The sequence below is a fragment of the Schistocerca piceifrons genome, chromosome 6, assembly GCF_021461385.2.
Source record: "Schistocerca piceifrons isolate TAMUIC-IGC-003096 chromosome 6, iqSchPice1.1, whole genome shotgun sequence".
Taxonomy (NCBI): domain Eukaryota; kingdom Metazoa; phylum Arthropoda; class Insecta; order Orthoptera; family Acrididae; genus Schistocerca; species Schistocerca piceifrons.
The window spans coordinates 369,822,415-369,842,528 of NC_060143.1; the positions used below are offsets into that span (position 1 = coordinate 369,822,415).

At 43.0% G+C, this 20,114-nt stretch overlaps 1 protein-coding gene across 2 annotated transcripts in view; it reads right to left on the minus strand.

The window, feature by feature from the left end:
• The window catches only part of LOC124803114 (acyloxyacyl hydrolase-like), a 55,832-nt gene extending 40,699 nt beyond the window's left edge, over positions 1-15,133 (minus strand). Inside the window, exons 1-8 of one of the 2 annotated variants that reach the window (XM_047264277.1) lie at positions 14,827-15,132; positions 14,554-14,710; positions 14,309-14,444; positions 13,953-14,126; positions 10,589-10,852; positions 10,350-10,454; positions 1,934-2,127; positions 1,685-1,857 (exon numbers count right to left, since the gene is read on the minus strand). In XM_047264277.1, the coding sequence (XP_047120233.1) occupies positions 1,685-1,857; positions 1,934-2,127; positions 10,350-10,454; positions 10,589-10,852; positions 13,953-14,126; positions 14,309-14,444; positions 14,554-14,710; positions 14,827-14,911 (1,288 nt within the window). In that variant the 5' untranslated portion in view covers positions 14,912-15,132. Of the gene's footprint in view, positions 1-1,684; positions 1,858-1,933; positions 2,128-10,349; positions 10,455-10,588; positions 10,853-13,952; positions 14,127-14,308; positions 14,445-14,553; positions 14,711-14,826 lie in introns of both variants that reach the window. The other variant, XM_047264278.1, reaches the window with a different exon arrangement.
• Between the last annotated feature and the right edge of the window lie 4,981 nt (positions 15,134-20,114).

A 20,114-nucleotide genomic window follows, 5' to 3' on the forward strand; every position in this document is an offset into this window, starting at 1 on the left:
GTAAGCACCTTTGAGAGGTCGTGAGAAGGTACAATAAGAAACTGGTGAAAGAAGCAAAAGATAACAATAAAAGCAAGAAGAAAAAAAAAAAGTTAATTTATTGGATAGACTCGCAGTATATCTGTTCAGACTGGCGAAGACATAACACAGAGAAAACTGTCTTACTAGCATTCCTAACTTTTTGTAATGTTCACATAGTTCCAAAGAATAATAATCAGGAACAATGGTAGTACACAATGAAAATGACATCCCACCATTAATGGCAGATGAGATATGTACCAGTAATTGAGGTACAAATTAAGTTAAGACACCTGGAGATGATATTTCAGTTGAAATATAGCACAAGCTGGAGGAAAAGTAGTACAAAATGAAACACAACATTGTTTACAGGATAAAATTTTTTGGTAGCTTATTGGCCAGACCGGAATTCAAACATGGAACGCTGCCCTTCACGTGCTGACTCCCAGTTCGAACCCACAGTTTCACTTCTGCTAGTACTTTTTCAAACGTTTTTACATATTTTATGTGAAAAATAGACAAACAAGACATCGTCAACAGTGAACCCATTAGTCTTATTTCTATAATTTACTAGATATTCACAAAAATTATCACCATCCGCATATCAGGCAAAGGAAAAAAAATAACTTTTTATGTGGCTATGTCACAATGGACCATTTTCAAAACGCAAATAAAATTACAATACAAATTATCACTCTGTCTGGAATTAATATATTTTGGAAAGCTTAGTACTGAGACTTGTATGTGGAATGTAAATAATTTTAGGAGGAAAGAAAGGTAACAATTCACCAAATAGTAAAGGTAACAAGTCGCTGAAAGGCACGTAAACAGGACTAAGAACTTTGCTAGCTTTTGGATAAATCTCTTCCCCACTTCCATTAGATTTCTTCTGAATGGTGACTAATTTAGAATTTTAGGAGTAGATTTAGTGACCAAGAAAAATTCTCACCAGCTTTAGAGGAGGCTTTCAGATCCTTCAACGGGGTAAATTAAGGAAAAGTGGAACATATTTCAAACACTTTTTTTGTGATTATGAAACTATTTAGCTCCAGTGCAGCTGAAAATAAGTTCCAGAAATACTGATACAATGTGCGTAGCTTACAATTTGTGTGTTAACAGTTTACATAGTGAAACTTTGTGTGAGAGCATTCCAGAGATGGATGAGAGTTTGTAAATTTTATTTTTATTTGTTTCTTTATTTTTTCCAACCCAACCTAAGCCTCGGGCTTCACTAGAGATCAGTCCTTGAGCACATTTACTTTTCTTCCCACACTCCACACCAAAAATGAATCAATTTCCATCTTCTGCTGAAAGAAATAATGAAATTCAGTGATACTCATTGGGTATCCAGGAGAGCAGTGAGCTGATCACAAGCCCCTCTGTACCTGCATCTGGTGATGCCTAAGGGCGAGAATGATATGGAGGCTGTTTAGTACCGCTGGGCCTTCAAGGCCTGTTTGGACGGTGTTTGTTCATTTGTTTTACCACATACTATCATCGAATTGGCTGTTGCCATTGGAAACAAACTACCAACAGCAGCATGCAATGGAAGAGCATGGTAAACTGTTTGTGTATTTTAGCCCCTGTCATTCCTTACACAGTGGTCTATCTTCCAAACTTCAGTTCAATAAACAACTGAGCATTTTGTCCTGGGAGCAAATCATACCTAAAGGATGGAACCTATTGGCCATCTCCGGATAGATGAAACTCCCATCAACCAATCCAATTAGAAGTACATGACTTCCTTTGGGAAGCATAGTGTCCAATGCACTCAGCACTTCCATTACATTCTTCCGGTACTCTTCTGGAGTAGTCATATTGGATATAGTGTCCGCATGACTGAAAATCAAATTACGACAAAATTAAAACAGTTTTCCAGTCCATATAACAATCAAACTTTGAATCATCAACTTACTTGTTACAGACATCATTTCCAAACAAACCGTATATAACAAGTGCTGGTTTGTCCCTGTTCTTGTTACGAGCAATGCTTTTCACACGCTTTACAGCATCAAAGCTGGAATCTCCATTACGACAAATATTTTGATAATCCCTGTGGTTACACAGATTGCGATCTCTTAGCCTCAGATAGATGGAATCTGTCCGACCCTGAAATAATTCATTACTTAATTAGTAGAGAGACTGAGACAAGATATACAAAGAAAATATACAGCATAGAGTCAGTGAAGGAAACCATGATACAAATTTCAGCTGATAATCAAAACTGAACAGTTTTCACAAAATGTTTTGGATGTAGGGCAGTTTCACATACTGAAATATCTGTACACTGTTATCCAAAATGCGGACAGTGTCTCCCCCCTTAAGCACTTTCTATCCCTTTACTCATTCAACGTCACCCACAAAGCTTTCCCTGTCAGAATGTACAACTTGATTCTTACCCATAATTGGACCCGTTATTTACATCTAGCATAGAAAAGGCCAACAATTCTTTTCAAAGCACAACCCTTACATTAACTAGAGAAGACATACAAATTAAAGTTCGCTGACCTTAGGCAAACATCAGAGCACAAGAATCAAGGTGGTAAGGTAAAAGGAAGGAAGATAGGGTTTAATGTCCAGTCGATGATGAGATCTTTACAAATATGTAACAAATTCATAATGGCGAAGGAAATTTGATGTGACCTTTCCAAGCAACCATCCCACCATTTGGTTGGTTGGATTAAAGGGGAAAGGGGGGGGGGGGGGGAGACCAAACTACGAGGCCATCACTCCCTTGTTCTGAATAAAATAATTCCACAAGTGTGAGAATAAAACAAACGAGACTGCCAACACAAATCGGATTGAAAGGAAAACTCACAAGAACAATGAAGGGCAACAAACTTGTAAATAGACAAAAGAGGGACAAGAAAACCACAGAAACGCAAGAAATGGGATGAAGAGCGTTAAACAACAAAGCAGATAACCATGGCTGGCTGACCATGAGAATAAAGAGAAACCAGCCACTCTGCAATACATTAAAACCTCCACCCTAAAAGCACTAGGGTGGGGGATACAGTGGGACAAAGGACATGCTCTAAAACTTAGATCAAATGATAAAACCCACCCTCACAAATAAAATGCAAAACTAAATCGGCCAATGAGGCATTGTCAGATAAAATTAGTGGCAACGAGTCCTGTAACCCAAGATTCTGTCACTGAGCAGTCAAAGTGGGACAGTGTACCACAAGATGGTCACTGTCAACCAAGCACCGCACCAACACTGAGGTGGGTCTTCAAGGCACAGGAGATAACTGTGGGTCATCCAAGCATGGTCAATGTGGAGCCGGCAGAGGACAACTGATTCCCTGCGACAGGCCCACATGCAATACTTCCACACATTTGTAGTATCCTTAATAACACGCAGTTTGTTATGCGTACTGTTATGCCATTCCATCTCCGAAAGCCTAAATACCCCGAGGCACAAGTCAGAACGCAGGTCAGGTTCAGACATGACCATCTCCAGAAGCAGTTTCCGTGTAGCCTGTTTGGCCAGCCTGTCGGCAAGTTCATTGCCTGGGATTCCGACGTGACCTGGGGTCCAGACACACACTACTGAATGACTGGACCATTCCATCACATAGATGAACTCCTGGATGGTCGCTACCAAAGGATGACAAGGGTAGCACTGGTCGATAGCTTGTAGGCTGCTCAAGCAGTCAGTACACAGCAGAAATGACTCACATGGGCATGAGCGAATATGCTCAAGAGCACAAAATATGGCCGCCAGCCCTGCAGTGAAAACTCTGCGGCCATTGGGTAAGAAGTGCTGTTCTATATGTCCTCCGTGAATACAGGCAAAGCAAATGTGACCATCGCCCATCGAGCAGTCAGTGTAAACCACTTCATGGCCCCGGTACATGTCAAGAATCGAGAGGAAGTGACAGCAGAGAGTCGCAGGGCTAACTGAGCCCTTAGGGCCACGTGAAAGGTGTAGGCGAAGCCGTGGCCTAGGGGTACACCATGGAGGTGTACATGAGTGGAGGGGAGGACTCCAGTTCAGATAGAAGGGATTGCATGCAAACAGCAATGTTAGCCCTGACCTGGGCTGCCGATGCGGGAGACAGGCTGCGCGGGTGTGAAAAGGAGACAGTAATTTGGATGTGCAGGAGAACTATGAACATTTACTATGTAACTGGCGAGCAGTTGTGCACGCCTAACCTACAATGGAGGGACTCTGGCCTCCACCAGGATACTGGCAAGGCAGGATTGAACAAGGGCTCTGTAGAGCTGCAGAGCGTAGAGTGATCTGCACCCCAGTTGGTGTTGTTCAGGCAGCGGAGGGCATTGAAGTGCTGCCAGCATTTCAGCTTAATCTGACGAAGGCGAGGTAGCCAAGTCAATAGGGCATCAAAAATCAGTCCTAAGAATTGATATGCCTCCACTACAGTGAGTGGATTGTCAGTAAGATAAAGTTCTCATTCCGGATGAATGGTATGACGCTGACAGAAGTTCATGACACAAGACTTCGCAGCTGAAAACTGGAAGCCGTGAGCTAGAGCCCATGACTCCGCCTTGTGAATGGCTCCCTGTAGATGCCGCTCAGCAACACCAGTACCAGAGGAACAGTAAGAAATTCAGAAGTCATCCGCATACAGAGAAGGCATGACGGATGGCCCCACAGCTGCCACTAGACCGTTAATGGCCATTAAAAGAGAGAGATACTCAATATAGAGCCCTGTGGGACTCCATTCTCCTCTATATGGATGGAATTATGGGAGGCACCAACTTGGACATGGAAACTATGAAGCTACAATAAGTTTTGGATAAAATACAGGATTGGGCCTCGGATCCCCACTCGTATAATGTGCCAAGGATATGATGGCGCCAGGTCCTGTCATACGCTTTTCGTAAATCAAAAAAGATGGCAACAAGGTGTTGGCGTATGAAAAAGGCTGTCTGGATGGCAAACTCAAGTGACAAAAGATTATCAGTGGCAGAGCGACCCTGGCAGAAGCCGCCCTGGCATGAAGCCAGTAGGCCAAGTGACTCCAGGACCCAACCCAACTGCCGACACACCATACGTTCCAGCAGCTTACAAAGAACATTGGAGAGGCTGAAGAGCTGATAGCTATCCACATCAAGTGGGTTTTTACCAGTTTTAAAAAAGCACCAGTATGATGGTGCTCTCCCATCATTGCGACTGAAAGACGCTATCACACCAGATCTGCTTGAAGATGACGAGGAGATGTCGCTTGTAGTCATATGAGAGATGTTTAACCACCCGACCATGGATCCAATATGGCCCAGGAGCTGTGTTGGGGCAATGTGCAAGGGCACTGAGGAGCTCCCACTCCATAAATGGGGCGTTATAGGGTTCACTGTGGCACGTAGCGAACGAGAGGACTTCCCTTTCCATCTGCCATTTGAGGGTGCGAAAGGCTGGGGGGTAGTTCTCCGATGCATAGGCTCGAGCATAGTGCTCAGCAATCGCATTTGCATCGGTAGACAACATGCCATTGGTGTTAATGCCAAGGACACTTGTTGGAGTCTGGTACCCAAAAAGACATCTGATCTTCATCCGGACTTGGGAAAGTAACGTATGGCATCCAATGGCCGAGACGTATCTCTCCCAACACTCCTGCTTCCGTTGTTTGATAAGATCACGAATGTGGGCACAAAGCCGTTTAAAGGCTATGAGGTGCTCCCGAGAAGGGTGCCGCTTATACCACTGTAGAGCTCGCCAATGCTCCTTAATTGCCTCAGCGACTTCCGGCGACCAGCACGCGACTGCCTTTCACCGTGGACACCCTAATGAGTGAGGGATCACATTTTCTGCCGCACTTGCTCAACCATCACATCGATGTTACCGTGTGGGGGAGATTCAATGGTGACAGAAGAAGTGAAAGTTCCCCAGTCCGCATTGTTTAAAGCCCATCTGGGCAGGTGCCTGTGTGCCCGACACTGGGGCAGTGACAGGAAGATGAGGAAGTGGTCCCACTCCAGTGGATAGAGGGGAGAAGGCCAGGACTGCAAACCGAGAGATCAATGGCCGAATATGTGCCATGTGCCACCCGTATTTAAGAGGCAGAGGTTGAGTTGTGACAGCAAATTTTCGACATCTCTGCCTCACCCAGTAAGCATAGTGCCACCCCACAAGGGGTTATGAGTGTTAAAATCTCCCAAAAGTAGGAAAGGTTTAGAGAGCTGATCAACCAGTGCAGCCAATGTGTTCAGGGGTGCTGCACCATCTGGAGGAAGATGTACATTGCAGACAGTTATTTCCTGTGTCATCCTTATCCTGACAGCCAAAGCTTCAGGATGGGTTTGAAGCGGCACAGGTTCACTGCATACGGAGTTGAGGACATAGACGCAAACTTCACCTGACACTCAATTATAGTTGCTAAGGTTCCTGTAACATCCCTTACAGCGTGCAGAGCACGGTTCCGCATTGCCGAGAACCAGTTTTCCTGGAGGGCAATGCAGAAAGCAAGTTTAAAGCTTAACAGTTGCTGTGGCTCAGCCAGGCGGTAGAAAAAACTGCCGCAATTCCACTGGAGGATGACATGATGGTGAGGCTGGGAAGGCATGGAATATTCAATGAGGCAGTTTATGCCTCAGGGTCACCTGCTGCCACCGATTTATTTCCTGAGCAGTCTGTATCCATGGTGGCTGAGGGTCTGGTGAGATCTAGGTCCTCAGCGAATGCCAGAATCTCCACTTCATTCTCAGAAGCAAACTTTCTAGGTATCGGTAGTGTGGGTGCCACCGCAAGTCCCTTGGTCTTGGGGGTCTTCTTTTTGGATTTCTCTTGCTGCTCCTTGGGTTTCTCTGGATGGGAGAGCTTGACTGATTCAGTCTGCAGGACTGAGGTGATAGTGAAGCCCTACAACCAGCTACTTTTGGGCACTTCAGCCACTGGCGGCAGTCATCTTTCCCACTAGTGGAAACCTGGGAAGGGAGTGACACAAGGGTCACTAGCAAGAGGTGCCAAGAAGACTTACACTTCTCCGGCTGAGAAGTCGGGACTGGTGTCCCCGATTGGGGGGGGGGGGGGGGCGCAGTGCTTCCGAGGTAGGTGGTGTGGGAGCAACTGGGAGGGAAGTGCCCTCCACCATCAAGGGGGCAGGTGTCTGGCTAGGAGAGTCCACCGGAATTCGCAGAACGGATGGGGCTACAACTGTTCTCATCATGGCAGTGTAAGAGATGGTCATAGCCACTGGATGAAGACGCTCAAATTTCCAGTTAGCCTCAGTGTAGGTCAGTCAGTCCAGGGTCTTGTATGCCACGATTTTCCTTTTGCGCTGTAAAATCCTGCAGTCTGGTGAGCAACGGGAATGATGCTCTCTGCAGATGACACAGATGGGAGGCGGGGCATATGGAGTATTGGGATGTGACAGACGTCCACAATCTCGACATGTGACGCTGGAAGTACAGCGGCAAGACGTATGGCCAAACTTCTAGCACTTAAAGCACCGCATAGGGGGGAGGGATAAATGGCTTTACATCACGGTGGTAGACCATCACCTTGGCCTTCTCATGAAATGTGTCACTCTTGAAGGCCAAGATGAAGGCACCAGTGGCAACCTGATTATCCCTCAGACCCTGATGGACGTGCCGGACAAAATGAATGCCTCGTCACTAAGTTGGCATGCTGCTCGTCGTCAGACTGCAGAAGAAGGTCCCTGTGGAATATAATATCCTGGACCATATTTAAGCGCTTATGGGGCGTGATGATAACGGAAACATCCCCCAGCTTGTCACAAGTGAGTAATGTCCGTGACTGGACAGAAGATGCTGTCTTTATCAAGACTAACCATGACCGCATATCGGACAAGCCCTCCACCTATCCAAACCTGTTCTCTAAATGGTCTACAAAAGATGGTGGCTTCATCGTACATACTGATTCACAATAGGTCTGAGTTTTCCATGGATTTTATTTTGCTTATCCTAGTATCGCGGTTTTAGACAGGGCTGTTTTTGTGTCTTGTTCTACCTGTCTTTCATATTAAGATAACTTTACTTTCACTTCAAAACATTTTAAGCAACCAAACTAAAATTTGTGCACCTATTCTGAAGTAAAAAATATTCTATTTTCTGTTTCTTTTACTTAATTGTTGGTTCTGACTTGCGTCTTCAAAAGCTTTGCTGAATAAATCTTAACTGCTGCATCTACTTCAGTATGCCTTTACTGAAGCTAAACTCACTCTATGGTTTCCACAATATCCTAAAACATGCACCCCTTCTTCACAAGCTTTCCTCTCAGTGTGTTTTACAGAATTTGAAATCATGAACTATCTCATTAAACAAATATTTGGTTTCCTGTTTAATGTACATAATTATAAGAGACAGTCATAGGGAAAAAGTAAATAAACTGTTTATTAATTCAAAAGTAATGATCATAACTGTTAATACATTTATCTCACTGTGAAACAAAATGGTCAGTGCCTTCCTGGAGAAATAATGTGATTGCTTAGGGAACAACAAATTTACTCTAGTGTACACCTCTTCATCCCAGCAAATAAACAGCCACAAATGTCTAGTTTCGGGGCTCCAAAAAATGTAAAAATTGCATGAGGAATGATCAGGACTGAGTAGAAGATATGTAAGGGCTTCCCTGTGAAATTTCTGCAGCATAGTTGAAATATTCTTGGTAACACATGACCCTACAACAGAATGATGTCTTCTGTCAACATTCCTGGGTTTTTGGACTTGACAGAAAGCTTTAATTTGTGCAGAATGCCCATGGTTGATTGTGCGTTAATTGTAGTGGTGTGTCCTAGAAAGTCAATGAGCAGCAGTCTCTTGCATTTTGTGAAACAGATGATCATGACTTTCCGGAGGCTGGCATGTCTGTAGTTTCGACAACACTGCAGAAGTTTCACTGGGAATGCCTTACACATTCTCCAAGGAGTTCCAATCTCTCCCCATGCAATTTCCACATTTTTGGAACCATGAAGAGTGACATTCATATCCATAGATATGCTTTGGATGAAGAAGTGCATGTTTGGGTACAATCATGGCTCCATATGCAACCACAAACATTTGTCCTTGAAGAGACTGGCTGTCTTGTCTCACTGTAGGATAAATGCATTAACAGTTATGGTGATTACTTTTGAAGTAATAAATATTGCACTTATCTTTTTCCATCTACTTTGTTTGCATTTGACTATGCCTTATACTTCATCCATAAATAATGGCAATTTTTTTCTTTGACAGCAACAAGATGCCCAAACACCTTTATCAGTATTCATAAGCTATGTTCGGTGGGCATACAAGGAATTCCAGAAACTACTGAAGTACGGTCTCAAGTTGTTATCATCATTCTCCTATGAAGCAACTTAGTTTCCCTATAGTGTAATGCAGAATTATTTTAAAGGTGAAGACAGTAACACCAAGAGAGAAGGAGCTACACTGCACTGCAGAAGTTTTGCTGGGATGCCATTACATATCCTCCATACATTTCTGATATCTCTCTCTTCCCCTCTCATCGCAAATGACAAGGGAAAAAAATACAAATCAGATTACACAACTGTGATAGCAAAACCAACTCTTCTATATGGGAGTGAATGACAGACTCTTCACTAAAATGAAAGTCAAAGTAAAGAGAGCAAAGAGAGATTTTTCTCTTATGAAGTGAGAAGTGGAAATATAAGAAACAATGGCATATGGAAGAAATGGCACATGTGTAAACATAACGATCTAAATGGCATCATCATGGTGTCAGGATGCCAGAGAAATAGGTTACCGCATCAAGTGCTCCAACATCAAAGCTAAGAAAGGAGAGGTTTTGAAAGATAAGTAATACCTTGATGGATTGAACAGTGTTGTATTTCCAGAATACGAACATCATAAATAGTATTACTGTATGGTGGTGAGTAATGCTCTAGCTTCATTGAATAATGATGGAAAGAAAATTGGACTTTGCCTCATCAGATAAATCATTTAGGCAACCCACAGAGCAGCTCAACCTAAATGATCAGATGGGATATGAAACTCCACTTTTCTTGATGTCAGATCAATGTCCCAAACATACTGTTCCCTATTCACTTCATTTTGTAACTGAAAACCACTATACGCAGCTGTGTTCTGCTTTGTAAAGATTATTAGCTGTACCACAAGACTTCTTTTAATGATAAGCTGCAATGATAGAAACATTTACTGATTAAACAGTTACATTTAATGGTTTCTGTGGTTTATTTAAAAACTGTTACTAATGTTAAAGTAAACTACAAAGTGTATTTATATGGTTTCTATTTATCAAATGACAATGAAATGCATGCACAGAACTCTCATTTTGCACACATAAAAAAACAAGAACTAAAGGATATTAGGAACTACCTAAATTCAGGATGAAAAAATTAAAACTCCTTTTCGAAGCTCTATAAACATACCTTTATAAGAAGTGGTTCTGTAGTGTTTGTAAACCCTGTGGCATATCCTAAATGTGGCCAGTCTAGCTCATCTAGAAGATGTTCTGTGTAATTATGAAGAACATACTGAAATGAAAGGAAAAAACAGCAAATTTATTAAATGCTTGAATGTGAGTTGTAAATCTACTCAAAACAAAGGAAAATAAAAGGCAATGATTTGAGCAACAGTTTGAAATGAATACTCAATTCATTTTACTTACATTTGAGATCAACAGTGGATTCATCCAAGCTTCTGGGAAATGGAAGTGTGCTGAAACTGAGTCTCCAATTATAATCAATCCTCTTGAACCTGTCTCTTTACAAAACTCATCCTCATACGGTTTTCCACTCTTCTGATCTATGCCCCAGATGCCATTGCAGTTATAGTCTGCTACTGTGTCTCCATTTTCTGGTTCACGGCCAGGGTATGCTAACGGGTTCCAGTCTTCACAGTCTCTGCCCCTCCAATGGTAGCCTCTAGCTGTCTGTAATAACCAGCTGTTTCTAACTTACATTACAACAAATAACTCTGTTTTAACTTTTAACAATAATAATCAACTTTTGAAAATGTAATGTAATTGGATAGACAAAAAGTCTACTGCCAGGATTAGGCATTGCAGTACGCTGTCAAACAGCTTCGAAATAAAGGGGATGGACTGTCACAAATTTTATTTAACCTAGTTTTGGACAAAGTAGTGAGACAGTGGTGACAACTAAATAGTAACATGAAGATCAAACATGTGCAAATAGGATAGAAGGTCAAACATAATGCAACATTGACTGCCTGGCATTCACAGATGACATGCCACGCTTACATGAGACAGAAGAAGAGGCAAAGACAGCACTAAAAAGTCTAGCCGAAACAGCAGGAAAGGTCAGACAGAAGATTACATATAAAAAGACCAAGACATTGAACACTGAGTCTGGCTGAAAGCTAGATGGCCAAGAGGTTGAGAAAGTCAACAGTTCTCGTTATTTGGGGGATAAGATAACTGGTGGCATACAGAGCAACAGTAGTGCAGTAGACAGGGCACAGCTTTTGCAGAAGCTTCGGTATGGGGTGAAAACAACATATGGCAAGAAAAATCTATCATGAAATGCCAGACTGCAACATGACACAGCAACTGTAAGAAATGCAGCCCTGTATGCATCAGAAATGAGCACACCCAGCAAGAGAGCTTGTATATAGTTGGAGCAGGAGGAGCAGAACATTTTGAGAGACATATGGGGCACCAGAAAACATGGGGATATCTGGATACACAGAACATTACAGGAACTGTATGAAAATATTGAACCCATATCGAACTAGATACGAAGAGGAGATTAAGATTTGTTGGGCACATCATGAGGATTTACGAGGAGAGGTTGACTAAGAAGATATGGAATGCACCATGTCATACGGGAAACAACTGGGCAAAGGAGGTCAGAGATGACTGAAAGGAAAGAATCAGCAGGCAGTAGTACAGTACAGAGAAGTACAAAGGGTCGGTGGATGGTCACAGATGGCCGCACACCAAAATCAAAGTTGTCTTAACAGAGAAGAAGAAAGAAACAGGGTAAGTGAGAGAATGGAGAGGTATTGGGAAGAAAGAAGACATGAAAAAGAAGCCACATGTGATCCTGAAGGGTCCTAACGAAGCAGAAGAAGAAAATGTCTATTCACCAAGTGGCGGCAGCAGAACACACATATTGAAAACTGCATTTTTGGAGTCGGTGGGACCTCTACTGGGAGGATGGAGGAAGGGAAGGAAGAGTTGTGAACGAAAAGAACTGATGAGGTTTAGAAAATGGGGAGAGTTCAGAAAAGTCACCCAGAAGGTGCAAGACTGCTCCAATCCATCCAACCACCCAGCACTTGCTATTCCAGTCCTATCACAGGCTTATCTTACCCCATCAAAGGCCAGGCCACCTGCAAAAGCAGCCATGTTGCATACCAGCTGTGCTGCAACCATTTTAACCTACAAATTTTATATTGGTGTGACTACCAACCAGCTGTCCACCAGGATGAATGGCCACTACGAAACTGTGGCCAAGAGCAATGTTGATCACCCTATGGCACAACATGCAGCTGAACATAACAGGCTTGATTTTAATGGCTGCTTCACAACTCTGGCCATCTGGATCCTCCCCTCCAATATCAGCTTTTCTAAACTGTGCAGATGGAAGTTATTCTTACAACAAATTCTCCCTCTCAAAATTATCCCAGCCACAACCTACAGTAACCTACTGCAGTTTATGCCCCTTCTGTCCTATCACCTCTTCCCTTTCCTTTACCCCCCCCCCCCTTCCTACTGTATGCTGCCCTCTGCCAATGCATCCACCTGTCCTTTCCTCTCCCTGCTCCTCTCGTTTTCCATTCATTTCCCCGCCCTCCCCCCCCCCCCCCCACCTCCCGATGCTTTGCCTCGCAGTCCCATCAGGCTGCCATCTAGTCCCTGCTTGCCCTGTCAGACAGTGTTCTTCTCTCACTCCACCCACAGCCTGTTATCCACCCCCACCCTGGTCCAGATTGCTTTTCAATTGACAACTGCATTCTGGTTACAGCTGCTAGTCATAGCAGTCATGTATACATGAGGGGTGTGTGTGTGAGGGGGGGGGGGGGGGGTGCAAAAACTATAATGTGTACCAGTCAACAGGTCATCTTTATGGTAAGTAGGAATCAATCCTCTTCCTAATATTGATGATATTCCAACACAGAGTGTACTTAATCAGTTCTACTAGCTTCACTACATGATATAGTTAAGAATAATTATAAAATTGCATACTGAGCTCCAGAGCACTCCCATGCAATGCTTGAGACAGTTACATTCTGTTAGAAGTTTGACCAGTGTAAGCAGCTTGTAACTGTCTCCAAGATATTAAGGATCCTTAATCCATAGAGAAAAACTCACAATATCCATAAAGAAAACAATTTTAACTGTTTCTGTGATCCAATTTAATGACAGAAACATAAATGTAATGCTGGCAAATATTTCTGCATTAGACACAATGGCTATTACCTGGCATAAACCGTTCTTGACAAGAATTTGTAAATAGAGACCAAAATAGAAACACACCAAACAGCTAAAATATTTATACTTCATACACAAAAGGATTATATTTTCATCAATTACGCTTATGAATAAAGTAACAAAACACACATGTTGCAGTATTTTTAGGTAGCATGTGCTGCTATTTTGCTCAGTTCATAATATGTTATGATGTCTTCTGTTATTCTTATATTGTGATGCGAATCCAAATATTTTATGGAAATTGACAATGACCACACAAGCCTTCTTTGTGTCGGGTATGAATCAGTACTCTACATAGCCCCTGTTAATTTAGATGCTGCTGTATAATATATGGAATCTTCGTAAAATAAAAGGATTTAAATTAATATTCCAGTCGGGATATGTAAGTTTCCTCACTTAAAAAAACCTGAATACATGAAAAATTACCTGAAGGGTATTTGTTACCATACCATACACTAGGCTTAAACTGGATCATATAATTAATCTGCAAATTAGTGCACTGTGGTATGCTGGAACAAAGCAGTCTAACAGACTATCACAGCAAAACTTCCCTGGTGGGAAAATTCATACTTACATTGACTATACTGAAGCGGTCACCATCTAGATCAATAGCAGGCTCTGTTTTCATCCATGTTTTATTGAACATATCACATATCTGTTTTATTCCAGGAATATGACATAAAGCAATTCCTAATCTCTCTAAATGATGCTGATATTCTTTCCCCCTTCCGTTTTGTGCTGTTACTTTCTGGAATAATTGTACAAAATTATCATCATCATTATCATTGTTTGCTGACATTTTGCTGTGTAGTAGTGTCGTTGAGAGATCAAAATTCCTATAACGTAACAAATATTCAAGCAATTATACAGACTAAGCCATTTCTTTTATTTTGGGAGGGCAATGCTGCACAATACTGATGAAACACCTACCTTTATTTGATGCACTGTATTCCTAAAATTCGACAATGGCCTTGGGAACAAATGACAAAAACCAGTATTTTCTTCAGTGTAGCACACATCAATACCATAGCAAAAGACATCTGGTGTAAAATATTTAGAAACTTCCCTGAAAGCAAAATAAGAAAAGTATGAACTGAAGGCAGTAGTCTTCCCAAATGACAAAACAACGTAAAAATATTTCTGACAACTGTACCTCTGTCTATGGGCTGCCTTACCTATTTACTAAGAGTGGCCACACAAGTTTAACAATGTCCCTACAGTAATCGTTTCCCGGCGAAGGCAACATATCACAAACTCGTAACGAACCAGCTAAGAGGCTTTCATTGTGGATTTCTGCTAACTGGTCTGCGAGACCAAATACAATGGTACAAGCTGCAACCGAAAACGAGATTATGCGTAGCAGAACAAACAAGACCTGCAATATGACAAGTGATTTAAGGAATAGTAATGGATTTTTGTTTTGCGATTGTAGTGCTTCACTTACTTACCAGCACAAGACAAACCTCCATTAACACCTCTAGCTTCGCAACCACTCACTAGGAGTATAAGAAATGCAGCAGCGCAAAAAAACATTATGAAGCAGACTACTTAGATGATATCAGGGAAAATCTGGTTGGTTGCCAATCACTTCAAGATAATTATGTTATCGTCACAAATCTCAGAGAGCCATAACGAAAACTTCGTAAGAGAGAACATCACAACACACAAAGCCGAATGTCTACCACCCTATGCACAACATTATGGGGTGACCGTCATACATTTCTTTTTAAACCCGTCCTTTTAATCGTGTATTGGTCGATAGCACAGAACACCAAGGTATGTCGATAAAAGGAATATCGATCTTTTATATCAATTGTACTGTTGGTCGAGAGTGCTAGGAGATCGATAACGAGCCTATCGACCTATCATTTCATCACGTCAGGAGAGAAGGTAAGATCGATCGTAGGATCTTTCTCCCGCACCTGTAACAGCACTTTCGAATTGTTACAGACAGAGATTAGTGAATGCAACATAGAAACAGGGAGCTACGACATGCGACTCTAAAAAATCTTGGAGAAAGAAGAGTATAAAAAGTAAATACACAAACCCACCGTATCTCACTTCGCTGTTCTGGGTGAACATTGTACAACATTAAATATGCTAGCAGCCAATTTTCATCATTGCCATTCATTTCAAACCTAACATGTGATGAATATCATTCCTTCGATGGTACGAGGTGCATTCAAGTTCTAAGGTCTCCGATTTTTTTTCTAATTAACTACTCACCCGAAATCGATGAAACTGGCGTTATTTCTCGACGTAATCGCCCTGCAGACGTACACATTTTTCACAACGCTGACGCCATGATTCCATGGCAGCGGCGAAGGCTTCTTTAGGAGTCTGTTTTGACCACTGGAAAATCGCTGAGGCAATAGCAGCACGGCTGGTGAATGTGCGGCCACAGAGAGTGTCTTTCATTGTTGGAAAAAGCCAAAAGTCACTAGGAGCCAGGTCAGGTGAGTAGGGAGCATGAGAAATCACTTCAAAGTTGTTATCACGAAGAAACTGTTGTGTGACGTTATCTCGATGTGCGGGTGCGTTGGCTTGGTGAAACAGCACACGCGCAGCCCTTCCCGGACGTTTTTGTTGCAGTGCAGGAAGGAATTTGTTCTTCAAAACATTTTCGTAGGACGCACCTGTTACCGTAGTGCCCTTTGGAACGCAATGGGTAAGGATTACGCCCTCGCTGTCCCAGAACATGGACACCATCATTTTTTCAGCACTGGCGGTTACCCGAAATTTTTTTGGTGGCGGTGAATCTGTGTGCTTCCATTGAGCTGACTGGCGCTTTGTTTCTGGATTGAAAAATGGCATCCACATCTCATCCATTGTCACAACCGACGAAAAGAAAGTCCCATTCATGCTGTCGTTGCGCGTCAACATTGCTCGGCAACATGCCACACGGGCAGCCATGTGGTCGTCCGTCAGCGTTCGTGGCACCCACCTGGATGACACTTTTCGCATTTTCAGGTCGTCATGCAGGATTGTGTGCACAGAACCCACAGAAATGCCTACTCTGGAGGCGATCTGTTCCTCCAAAACAATTCTCTCCACTTTCTCGATCATCTCATCAGACCGGCTTGTGCGAGCCCGAGGTTGTTTCGGTTCGTTGTCACACGATATTCTGCCTTCATTAAACTGTCGCACCCACGAACGCACTTTCGACACATCCATTACTCCATCACCACATGTCTCCTTCAACTGTCGATGAATTTCAATTGGTTTCACGCCACGCAAATTCAGAAAACGAATGATTGCACGCTGTTCAAGTAAGGAGAATGTCGCCATTTTAAGTATTTAAAACAGTTCTCATTCTCGCCGCTGGCGGTAAAATTCCATCTGCCGTACGGTGCTGCCATCTCTGGGACGTATTGACAATGAATGCGGCCTCATTTTAAAACAATGCGCATGTTTCTATCTCTTTCCAGTCCGGAGAAAAAAAATCGGAGGCCTTAGAACTTGAATGCACCTCGTACAAGCTGCAGTCGAACTGGCAGATTAAGCATACCAGAATAAAGGAAACCTGCAATCTGATAAGTGATTTCTGGAATAATGTCTAGATTTTTGTTTTGCTTTTGTACCGCTCCATGTTCGGTCAGTCGACAAAACGAAACTGTTCGAAAGGCCTTGAGTACCGGTACCTTCGGTACAGTTCGCACTAGTGGTAACACTCGCAACGGCGGCAACACCACATGGAACACACTTGAAGCAGTGTCTTTGTTTCCTTCTTATTGTAACGATTTTACTTACGGACCGTTTTGATTTTTTGTTACTTTGTATAATTACCGCATATACTGCTGGAAAAAATGCAACACGGTGAAGGACTGTGTTAAGTCGCATCAGGTATGTATGTAAAAACTGAGGGGTTGCGGTATTATTGATTCATTTGCCACGGCCGTGGCGATCAGATGGCGCTTCACGCGCCCACTGTTTTGACTCTACAGGCAGAAACTGGGCTGAATTTATTGGCGAACATTGTTTGCAACATTCATTGTAGGGTACAACCATGCCCTACCAAAGAGTACATACTCTTGTTGAATAGTTTCAAGTCGTTTGAACCTGCAGCAAGCTGGTTGGACGAATCGAAGGATTGATGCACGTCTTGGCCCCAATGTATCGGTGGTGTGTCGCTGCTTTCAACAATGGTCTGTGAAAAATTCCCGTATTTGCGAGGGTTGTAGAAAGTGACAGCACTTCTGTCTCTAAGCTGGTCATAGGTTGTGTGTCAAAAATGAACAGCATAGTGACAGAAGTGATGACACTGTCTGCAGGACCTGACCTCGTTTTGCAGGACAGTGCTCAAGCATATACAGTGCAAGCTGTTACTGATTTGTTTGACTGATGGGGCTGCTAAGTGCTATACCACCTAATGCACTCCCCTGACTTAAACCCTCATGAGTTCGACTCGATTTCTTAACTGAAGGAAACACTTCACGGCATTCGCTTCAGAACTGCTACAAATTCGTCGGGGAATAGACCGCGCCACTAGAACTGTCAACACAACTGGCACTGCTAAGAGTATCCTACGACTTCCACGTCGCTGGCAGTGGGTTATACACAATGCTGGTTTCTGCTTTGAAGGTCAGTAAAACTTTGAAACACGCATCTATTTTGTATGAGCTGTAAATAAATAGTTGCCACTATTAAAGTTCAAACCTTAGTACCGTATAAATCAGGTTCCGGACGTTTGAATAGCACAGATGCATGTCAAAATGGACTCATTGTACGAACCGCGGTGGCTGGCAGTGCATCATCCAGGGACGAAATCCGGGCACATGTTGCATCTGCATTGTCATTAGGGACCATTGGGAACCGTCTGCTTGCTGTAGGACTTAGAACAAGAGTGAATCTGGCCAGGCTACCACGACACCACCAAGCATTTCTACTTTGGCGCCGATAGAGAGTCGACTGGAGAGTGGAGTATCACTCTTTTGTCTCCAATTGTGAGAACAGGTTCTGTCTGTACGTGAGAGATGGACATAGATGTATGGCACAGACCTGGTGAGCTGCCTATTCCAGAGAGCATTGGCCCACGACATCCAGGTCCCATCCCTGTGTTCTTGGTGGGGGGGAATCATTTACAACTTGTGGTTACATCTGGTGTTTTTGCAGGGGAATCTAACCAGTGCCACAGAGTTGTACAGGCTGTTATCCCCGTACTACTGCCACTTCTCTGACAGGAAGGTCATGAACCTTTTCAGCAGAACAGTGCAGCAGTGGATGCCGTGACGCAACACGTGCTTTGTAGTGTACAAGTAGCGCCCTGGCTAGCAAGATCAACAGATCTCTCTCCAATTGAACATGTATGGGTCTTGATGGAGCGGGAATTTACTCGTTCTCCAGGGTCTGCAAGAGCCATTGCCGAATTTCAGCAAAATGCGCAAGATGTTTGGGACAATCTATTACAGGATGCGATTTGGCACCTTCACATGCGAGGATACACGCCTAAGTTGCTCCGAGAGGTTGGTACACGGTGTATCGAAGCAACTGTTTGGGCACTCTTTACTGTGAGTGTGCTTAATTTGGTCTGAATTTATGGTGCATTCTTACAATGATAAGCTACCTGTCTCCTCACTTGTCAACAAAATGACCTTGTCCTTCAGGCTGCTGTATTTTTTCGGCAGTGTGTTATACATTTATAACGCTTACTGTTATCTATTTAAACATTACGGTGCTTCTACTTCGAATAAATCAATTAGAGTAAATCGGTATTGTTTTCTGGTAACTACGTGGCAGTGTCTGAGTCTCCAAAATTTCGCAGAAGTAATTGGGGTTCACATCCCTTCAATACCATACTTTCTTTTACATTTATTGCGAGCGTAACACGAATATAGCTGAAGTATGCTGAACATTGTAACACATTGTACCACAGACAAATATATGACAGTCATTTACTGTCAGGATGTCTCAGCATACACATCTCAGGAGAGAGATAGAGTCTTGGCACTTGTGTGGTATGATGATTTCAGTGTGTATGTGAAGGAGCAGCCAGGTGTGGCGTTCAATCTCACTACGCCCAGAAATGGGTGAGGCAGTGGTGTGAGACAGGTAAGTGAATGGCTTTGAAGGTTGCACTAAAAACGTAGTGCGTTAGTTCGCACCGGTGTGGAAGGTCCGTTTTTAGAGTCCAACTGAAACTGAGACAAATTTCCCTGGATTCTCACAAACCGTTCACAACTACTTATGGAATGCTGACCTTAGAACCCACAGGGCTGCTAATAAAGAGGTTCTGTCTGATGATCACAAACTTTATAGGCTTTCAATCACTGAACTGGATACAGACCTGACTGGTACCATGTGATCTTTACACATGAGTTAGTAGTTACCTCAGAGAATGGTGGTCCACTAATGGTCTACAAGACATTTGGGGTAAGTCTCGACTCATAGTACACGGCGCAACGTTCGCGTGTTTGGTGCTTCATAGTCTCTTGCTGGGGGCGAGTGTCATCAGATGCGGCAGGGAGACTTCATCGAATTTATGATCATCTCACAACAGATCAGTATGTAAACCTGACGTCGACCTGATTGGTTGGCCTGTTCGAACGCTGGACTTGAATCCCATTAAACATTCGTGGGCAAAAATGAAATGTCACATGAACTGACACTAACTGATGCGGATCTCATGCACATCTGACAAACTGTGAGACCTAATATTGGGTACAAGGGAGAGTCTCGCAGAAGGTGAGACATATTTTCAGAGACTGACCGCCTTTGTGCCTCATCAGATGAGACAGGT